The following is a 9155-nucleotide window of genomic DNA, read 5'->3' as shown; positions in this document are numbered from 1 at the left end:
CTCCTTCATACACAGGCTGTAGCTCGAGCCCATTCCCCACCCACAGACGCAGGACACGGACGGTGCAACTGTTATTTAAACACACAAGTCTGTCTTTTCTTTAATTGCTCCTTTGATTTAGTTTTAAGTTCACTTCCACTACAGGGTGAGATGGGTGCATTTACACTAGCCTTCCGCGGTGAGAGCTGCCGCAGGCGGAAGAAACTCGGCCTTCAGCTCCCTTTCCACATCCCTCTGCGCCCCCCAAAGCTGCCGGCGGACGTTGCTGGGCTCACTCCTCCCTTCTCCCTCCTGGGAGGCCTGGGTCCCTACCTCCCCCTAGGCCCCGGGATCAGCTTCCACCCTGATCCCTGGCTGGGCCCCCATTCATTTCTGCAGGAAGGAAGCTGGGCACTGGGGGCTGCAGCCACCTGGTATCTGAGGCACTGGCTCTGGGTCCTGTAAGGACTTGTAGTCTGTCCCCTCCTGCTCTCCACCAAGAGGATGGTCAGCAGGGACCCTGCCGCCAGTGCCCAGCGGAGGGGTGGGACTGCCCAGCATAAAGCCCTACATGTTCCTGCCGCCACTGCCGGTCACCCTCACATCCACTAAGAGTACGGCCAAGAGGGGACCCGGCCACCACCCGGCCTGGTGCCTGAACTGAGGGACCTTGTGCCTCACTCCCACCCGGCCCGTGACTCCTCCAAGGAGAGCCTGTGGTCAGCGGCTGCCCCGGGACTGGGCAGCTCAGAGTGCGGAAAGAGAAGCATAAAGCTGGGAGTGTGGGAGGAGAGGGGAGGAGCGGGAACAAAATGTTCATCTAGACAGAGCTGAACAAAACAAAAACAAAACCCGAATGTGTTCTTGTCTCGGCTCAGGATCCAGGCGCTGTGGTGTCCAAAGCCCCTTAGCCGGACATCTCCTCTCGCTGCTCCTTGTTCCTGCGCACCTCGGCGGCATGCAGCTCCTGCGGGGGACGAGGCGGGGGGGGGGGGGGACAGGGGGGCGGCGGTGAGCTGGGGTCCTGCTCCCGCACCCCACCCCACCCTCCCCACCCTCCGCAGCGTCAGGGCCTCGCCTCATCCTGGGCTGGCCCCAAGCACGGACCCGGCGGTGGAGGCGCTGGTGGTGCATTGGGCAGGAACCCGCCAAAGGATGGGGCTCCTTGGGGACTTCCCTGGCCCCCAACCCAAAGCAGCTCCGCCCGTCTCCTAGCTCACATCCGGATGCGCTGCTTCAGAGCACTTCAGAGGTGACGCCTGTCCGTTCATTACTGCGTTATCGACTGTGTCCCAGCGGGACCAGATGATGGCTCTCCATTCGCCCACTGCTGGAGGTCCCCCCAAATGCCGGGTGAACCCATCCCGCGGCCCCCACTCTCTGCCTGGGGTCCCGCCCCGCCAGGGCGCGCACCTTCTCGCGCAGCCGCTCGCGCAGCGCCGCCAGGTGCGCCTCGCGGATCTCCTTGCTGAGCTCCATCTTGTAGTTGAGCTTCTCCTCCGCCAGGCGGCTGAAGTTGTTGTTCTCCTCCAGCGCCTTGTGCAGCACCTCCCGCTCGTGCTCGCGCCGCTCCGCCAGCTGCTTCAGCACCTGCGCCTCCTGCGTCTGTGCGGCGCGTTGGAGGGCGTGGAGCGCGCCGCGGCTCCGCCCGCAGCCCAGACCCCCGCCCCCATCCTGGCCCCCGACGCTGCCATCTGACCCGCCAGGGCCCGTCAATCCCTCCCGTCACCCTGCCCTGCTGCCCTCAAGACACACATCTTCGCGGAGCTCACGCCTACACGGCCCTGATTCGAGGAGGGTGACCTCCTTCCTGGTTTGCCTGCCTTCCGGGGACCTGAGCGCTGAAAGCTCCGAGGCCCCAAGACACCTCGTGGTTCTGTCCCTGGCCCCTGGCCACAGAGCTGGCCCTTCCCTGCTAGCCTGCTAGGCCGAGGGCGTCCTAGGCAAGGCAGCCTCCGTTCTCCTCGCTCCAAGCCCAAGCCCGCGGTGCGCTGGGAGAGTGCTGAGGAGCAAAGGGAATCTAAACTTGTGGGCCATCACTGAGCCTTCCTGTCTATTCCTCAAACCTCTGCCCACTGAGCACAAAGTAGCCTTTGGTACAGGTCAGGTGCTGAGCTTCCTAAGGTGCTAGGAGTGTGGCCGGCTCCCAGGGATGTGGGGAGAGGCTAAGTTGGAGAGAGGAGCCTGGGCTGCTGGTGTCACAGTGTTGGGCCCTGCTGAGAGGGGCTGCCCCGTGGCCCCCAAGGACAGCCTGAGCTCCCAGGGGTAATTAGAGCCCTCAGCCTCCCACAGGCCAGTCACTCCGGGTATCTCAGGTCTCACGGGACCTGCTGTGAGGGAGATGGAGCCATTGCCCCTGTCCTGTGAGCTTGGGTACCAGGACACACTCCTGAGAGCAATTCCTCTTCTGTGTGTTTCAGCCTCAGAAGGGCTGGTGTGAGGTGAAGGGGCAGGGAGGGGCCTAGGCTCACTCACCACTTCTCCCAGAACCCTTGGACCCCCAACAGGTCTAGTTGTGCAGCCCCCAGCACATGGAGGCCCTTCCTTCCCACTCCCTTGCCCAGGAGAAGGGTGCCAGTCCAGCCTCACATCCCAGGGCCACCACCAGACCCTCTTGGCCATGGCCAAGGCCCTGCAACAGTGTCTGGTTACTGTCTCCCTCCAGCTGACTGCCGTTGGGGATCCTTCCTCCCCCATCCCATGCTGACCTCTCAGGAGGAGGTCCAGGAAACCATGGGGCTCTCCACCCAGGCCAACCACCAAGCAGCGGTTTGGAGCACCCTGCACCTTGGGGACCATGTCCATGGCCAGCAAGACCTCCTGGCTACCTTCATCAGACCAGATGTGGGGTCCTTACCTTCCTCCGCTCCTCAGCTGCCTCCAGCCGCTTCTGCAGCTCCTCCAGGGAGGTGTCCTTCCTCTTGGGGGGGGAGGAGAGCACAGGGCTCTCCGGTGACAAGTCAGAAGGGGACTTGAGGATGACCTCAAAGCTCTGGCCAGAGGCCCTCTTGTCCAGCTGCTTCACCTCCATGTCTGCAGGGCAAGATCAGACTGGGGCTTCAGGAAGGTCAGCCAAGACGGGGTGGGTGAAGGGGCTGGTTCCCAGCACACATCCAATTTGAGGCCTGAGTCCCTAACCAGCCCCTCTCCCCCAAAACCCCTCTCCAGAAGCCAGCCAAGCCAGGGGGTCAAAAATCCACAGGATGGGGAGTGGGCACACTCACCCCCATACTGGTAGATGGTGTTGGGGTGTGGCTGTGAGTAGAAGCAGGAGCAGATGAGCGACAGCACGGACAGCTCCTTCATCTTCTCCTTGTAGGCTGTGGGTGGGAGGCCGGGTGAGCAGCCCGCCCTCCCCCGCCCCATCTCCCCCCATGGCTCCTCCCCCTGGTGCATCTCTCTGGGAGCCTGTCATCAGGCTCTCTGCTCCCACATCTGACTCTCTACATCTCTTCTCTCCCTCCCCACCTGCTGTCTTTCCTTGGACATGCCTCCCTGTGGGTCATCTGCATTGTTCTCTCTGATCCTGTCACTCAGCCCTGGTCTGTCAGCCTCCCTCTCTGTATTGCTGTGTCTCTGTCTCTTGTTCTTTCTTTGGATCACTCCCTCACTCTGTCTGTGTCTCTGTTCATCCCTCTGTCTTTCTGGCTCTCTATCTGTCACTATCTCTCTTCTTATATTTCTGTGTCTCTGATTCTTTGTCACTGTTGTATTTTCCCAACTCTCACTCCCTCTACCCACCCCCAATACCACTTGCCCTTTTCAGGACTTGCCCCCTGGGGTAGACAACATTAACCACTCAGGACTGGGCTGGCACTGAAGTGGAGCTTGTACACTTGGGTGAAGCCCACAGACTTCCTTATCTCTGCCCCCTCCACTTACCCTGACAGTATTGTGGTCACTCCATTAAACCCGGGCCTCACCAGATGCTCTGGTTGCCCAGGAGCTGTCCGTTCAGCACCACAGCCCACCCTTTATCTTTGCAGAGCCAGTGCCCTCAAGCAGGAGTTATCACCTCCCAGACAGAAAAAGAGTTGAGCCTGAGCCCTGTTGGGAAAGGGGAAGTGCCCATTCTTGGAATGGAAATAATTGAGCTATTTGTGGTGTGTTCATGGCAAGCCAGGCCTCAAAGTAGACACATTAGTCAATCTTGCAAGCCCAATACTATCACCCCACTCAGCCAAGATGACGCTGGGCCCAGGTGACTCCAGTGACTTTCCCAAATCTCCTCAGGCACAATTCCAGGTGGCCTGTGTTCTTCTCGCCACTCCAGCAAGTCCTGAAGTCTAGGAGGCTCAGAGACCCTTGTGACACCAGAGACATACTCCAGGGAGAGGGAGTCTGGCTTCCATGAAGGAAAGGACGCACAGTCCCCTAAGCACTCTCCAAGGGCACACCAACATTTGGACAAGGGTTAAATGGACAAGAAACTTTCTGATCAAATTTCACACAAGACGCCTGGCCTGCATGGTTCAGTGGTTGAGCGTCGACCTATGAACCAAGAGGTCATGGTTCAACCCTGCAGGCTTGATCCCCCGTGTGGGGTGTGCAGGAGGCAGCGGATCAAGGATTCTATTCTCTCTCATCATTGATGTTTCTCTCTCGCTCTCCCTTCTCTCTGAAATCAATAAAAATATTTTTAAAAAATTTCACACAAGATGTTTTGAAACTGAGTTACCAGAAATGTGAGAAGAGTGTTGGTGTTGAAACAGGGCACAGGATAGAAACAATCAGACCCTGGTCTGAGGGAATAGCTCCTGGGGAGCAGATCCTCCCACAGCCAGCACAGGGAATGTTATTTGATCAGAATACCCTGATGGCCTAGATCAGTGGTTCTCAACCTTCCTAATGCCGCGACCCTTTAATACAGTTCCTCATGTTGTGGTGACCCCCAATTTCATTGTTACAAATTGAACATAATTTAAGCATCGTGATTAATCACAAAACAATATGTAATTATATATGTGTTTTCTGATGGTCTTAGGCGACCCCTGTGAAATGATCGTTCGACCCCCAAAGGGGGCGCAACCCACAGGTTGAGAACCGCTGGCCTAGACTCTTCTGGAGAGAGCCCCAGAGGCTGTGAGGGGACCACGAAGGACTCCTGGACCTCATCATAGAAAGCCTTGGGCTCCTGGAGGGCGTGGGGCAAACACACCTTACTCATTGTCTCCAGGAGGGTGGTGGGGGGCTCAATGGGGATTTCGGTCTGACTTGTCTATTCATGTATCACATGTATGTGTTGTTAAAAGTTCATTTCAAAGAGGAGGCAGAGGGGTACTTCACAGCACATGTGACCAGGCAGAGCGGGCTCACCAGGCACAGCAGTCTGGGAGAGGCTGGGAGTAGCCAGCCCTGAGCTCAGAAGGAAAGAAGGGGAGGGTCTCCGGAGGGGCCTGGATCAGGAGGCACCCCTGGGCCTGGGAGAGAACAGGAAGGAGGGGGCTCTGTGTGACCCTGCCAGTGCCTGCCACCTGGCACACACACCGTCTTCCATCCTGAGCTTTCAGAACCTGTGTGTGGGTGTATGTTACAGGCCAGGAGCCTGGGGCCTCACAGCTGCTCTGGCTCCTCTCTACCTTGAGCCTGAAATTTTCCCAGGAAAAGGAGCTGCAGATTCATTAAAGAGAAGGAACAAGTTCATGAACAAATGCCAGGGGGTGCTTCCTTTCAGGTCACTGTCACCTCAGCGTGGGGGGCGGCTGGCAGCAATTCAGGGAGCAGGACGGGGAGCATGGCAGGCATGAGCACTGCGTTGTCAGGAGGGAGAGGACAGGGACCGGGGACTGGAGGCAGGTCAGAACTCTCACAGGTCATAGCCGTGCCCAGGGGATGAGTGTCCACCTGGGAACGGAGGGACTGTGTCCTACAGCTTCGAACAGGGACACAGCTCAGTGTCTGATGGTCATGGCGATTCCCCAGGTTGGTGTATCCCAGTCCTTTCCAGTCGACTGATCCTCATGAAGCCAAGTGGGAAGGGACTTGAGAGTGAGCCCTGCTCTGTTGTCTGGCTGCATGCCAGAGAGGACTGGCCAGCACGCGGGGAATTGGAGAACAAGGCCAGCTTAGCCTCATGCAAGACAGGAGGTTACACCTGTATTTTCAGAGCTGGAGAGGCTTCAAGGTCATGTCTCATTGCAGAGGGAAGAGATAAAGACTCAGACCCATCCAGGACACCCCTCCACAGACATAGCTCAAGCTCAGAAGCCCCTCGAGGTCACGAGGCACCAGGCCTTGTCTCCCCTTCACCAGCACCCTTCTCTTCCCTCCATATCCCTGGCTTCAGGAAGTCATACAAACAAACCTCTGCCATGACCTGGATTGATTTCATCTCCCTCTTCCTCTTCATATCAAATGTTAAATTTGATAAAATGCATATTGGGCTTTGGATGGCTAGATCCCAGATGAGCAAGATTTAGAAGGCACCAGATCAGCACGTAGCCACATGGTAACAACAACACCAGTGCCTATGGAGGGGGAAAATCCCACCCATTCTCCCAACTGACCCTCAAGACCAGCCAGCCAGGCAGACACCTTTGTCAGCCTCATTTGCACAGAGGAAAAGGAAGCCCAGAGAGGGCAAGTGGCCCACCCAAAGTCACACAGCATGCCAGGATCGGAGCCTGGTCACAAGCCCAGGTCTCTGATGGCACTTTCCTGTCGGGAGCCTCATGGGGAGAACTGGGAGGCCAGGTGGCCCACAGATGCCCACTCACCCCTAGAAGGGCCCTGGGGGCTGCTGCTAACTGTTCCCCAACAGGTGGAACTTGTTGCCACCAAGCTGCCCCTCTCTAACCTGTCAGAGTTGCCTCCAACAGTGCCAGGAGCCCAACATGGGGGGACTTGGTGTAATCACCTTTCTCTGGGCAGGAAACTGGGAAATGTGACCACAACAGTCACGCTACTTGACATGGAGGGGCATTCTCCTCTTGCCAGGCATCAGGCCAAGCACCTGTCCTGAAATCTCTCATTCGACCCTCAGAACAAGCCTAGGGGAGGTGCTGTCATTATCATCCCCCCAGATGGGAATGGAGGCCCAGGAGCTCAGTAGCAGGCAGGAGACTTCACGCCTGAGGAACTGTATCAGGCAGAGTGAGCAGGAGCCTGCAAGCCTGTGAGAGCCATGTGCCTGAGACGGACGCTGGCCGGGAGAGGCGGCCGTAGGGGCCGGGGACGGGAGCTTTCTGTCTCCACAGGAAGAGAAAGCTACGACCAACCTTGTGGCGGCCGCGAGGCCCCTGCAGATGACAACTCTTCACCCTGGTCACCGGGACCAGGCAGAGCCACCAGTGAGTGTGAGCAGGAGGCCAGCGCTGCGGTCAGGTCAGCAATGTCTTTCACAGAGAAGCCACAGCTGGAGTTCACTTAACCCGATTTTGGTCACACTGACTGGGGGCCTCACGCGACCCCCTCTGGGCCAGGCTGCCCTGCTCTCTAGTGCTGAAGGCTGGAGGCGCTGGTGGTGAGCGCACCTATAGCTACACTCTATCAAGGGTGGCGCTGACACAAAACAGGAAAGCCCAGGCCCGGGCCTCCGCCAGGGACCAAGCAAGGGTCAGCAGTGCCCCAACATCTGGCAATGAGAAAGGGCTGGGGTCAGGGGGCTCTGGGGTCAGAGGGTGTCTGTGCACAGCTCTGACAGCCATGGCAGGTGAGGTTTTTCAGCTGCTGACCTGTCAGATGGAGGGGGGGGGGCTATTGAGCAGGGTTTTCACCACTAAGGAGGGTGATCGAGAGAAAACGCTGAGAAGTGCTCCCCACAAGAGGCTGCAGGCTAAAGGAGGAGCAGGACCAGGGCCCCTCAGGGCAGCTCTCTGGCCACCCGCCCTGGCTGGAGGAGAGCTGGTCCCCAAATCTCCATGCAAGTCAGCGAGAAGCAGGTGCGGAGGAAGCCTAGAGGGACCCGACCCCCAGACGGCGTGGGAGGCGAGTGCTCAGGGACACCCACTCCTCCCACGGGTCACCTGGGCACCGGAGTCGCAGGCCGAGGGCCGGGGTGGAGGCCGGGCCCACGCGGGTGGGCGGAGCTCTGAAGAGAATCCGGTCCGCGGGGAGCCGAGCCGGGACCTCCGGCGGCCCCCAGGGTGGAGGGAAGGGTGGCGGGAGTGCGGGTCCTGGCCCGAGAGGGAAACAGGACGGAAGTGGGGCTTCCCGCCCCCGCGGGTCCCCGCCGAGTGCCAAGAGGGAGCTGGTCCCGGGGCGAGCGAGCCCCGCTTCCTCGCTCCTGGGGGCTCCTGGCAGTTCCCCCGCGTCTGGCAAGTGCCCAGCGGCCACCCCACCACGCCCGGTGCCCGCCCCTCCGCCGAGCTCCGCGCGGGCGTGGGCAGGAAGGCGGGAGAGGGAGGCCGGGCCCCGCGCCGGGAAGGCTCAGAGCGGCGGCAGCCCCTCCCTCTGCAAACCCGCTGCGCAAAGGGCGGTGCCCCCCGCCCCGCGGTGGCACGTGTCGCAGAGCGGGGTCCCCGCGAAGGCAGCGGCGAGGGGAGGGGGAGCGATGGGAGGTCCGAGCGCCGCTCCTCTGGGTTCCAGCGGGTCGCCTCCAGCCCCCTCCCCGCCCCCCCTTTCGGAGCTCTCCGTTGGCGCCGGAAGGGCTGGGCCCCGCGGGTCCTGGACCCGGCCTCCACAAAGGGCCCCCTCTTCCCCTCCCCACCCCGCCTTTCGCGAAGGCGCAGTTCACCAGGGTCTGCGCTCGCCGGGCACCTCGGGGGACCTGGTCCGCACCCGCAAGCGCGCCCACCTCCTGGGACCCCCCACCCCGCGCTGCCAGGCCTGGTACCGCGACGCCCTCGCCCAGGCCGTTCCCCCAGCCACACCCGCCAGACCCGAGTCGCAATCTCTTGGGGCACGGGGTCGCCCCAACCCGGGACCTCTGAACCCCGGTTCCTGCGGATTCGGCCGGGCCGCGCCCTGCGTCCTTGCGGTGCGTGGGTCCGAGATGAGAAAACAGAGTCCACAACTGGCCCCAGCATCAGGCGAAGCGAGACAATGGCCTCCGCTGAGACCCGCTGCAGTCCCGGGAAGCCCCCGGCAAGGCGCCTACCGGACATGGTGCTGGCCATGGTGCTGGCGGCGGGTGCTGCGGAGGCCGGGAGGCGCGGGCGCGGCTGGAGCTGCGGCGGGCGAATGCTGCAGAGCCGGGAGGGGAGGAGGGGGGAGGGAGGCGGCGCGTCGCGGGGAGA

The 9155-nt window shown here is 60.6% G+C and overlaps 1 protein-coding gene across 1 annotated transcript; it reads right to left on the bottom strand.

Moving 5' to 3' along the window:
• Window positions 1-75: 75 nt before the first annotated feature.
• STMN3 (stathmin 3) lies at window positions 76-9148 on the bottom strand. Its single transcript, XM_059705029.1, has 5 exons — window positions 9017-9148; window positions 3204-3299; window positions 2837-3012; window positions 1393-1584; window positions 76-946 (listed from the first exon to the last, which is right to left on the bottom strand). The coding sequence occupies exons 1-5, from the start codon at window positions 9033-9035 to the stop codon at window positions 887-889; spliced, it is 543 nt and encodes a 180-aa protein (XP_059561012.1). The 5' UTR covers window positions 9036-9148; the 3' UTR covers window positions 76-886.
• Window positions 9149-9155: the final 7 nt, after the last annotated feature.

Source organism: Myotis daubentonii, chromosome 8 (assembly GCF_963259705.1).
Source record: "Myotis daubentonii chromosome 8, mMyoDau2.1, whole genome shotgun sequence".
Classification (NCBI taxonomy): domain Eukaryota; kingdom Metazoa; phylum Chordata; class Mammalia; order Chiroptera; family Vespertilionidae; genus Myotis; species Myotis daubentonii.
The sequence above is the reverse complement of the archived record's forward strand: the minus strand, read 5'-3'. Positions and strand labels throughout refer to the sequence as shown.

Excerpts from the sequence above, each read along its gene's own strand:
- STMN3 (XM_059705029.1), bottom strand. Across the intron at positions 3,013-3,203 it reads CACCATCTACCAGTATGGGG|ACATGGAGGTGAAGCAGCTG; the intron begins GTGAGTGTGCCC and ends CTTGCCCTGCAG. Across the intron at positions 1,585-2,836 it reads CAGCTGAGGAGCGGAGGAAG|ACGCAGGAGGCGCAGGTGCT; the intron begins GTAAGGACCCCA and ends CGCGCCGCACAG.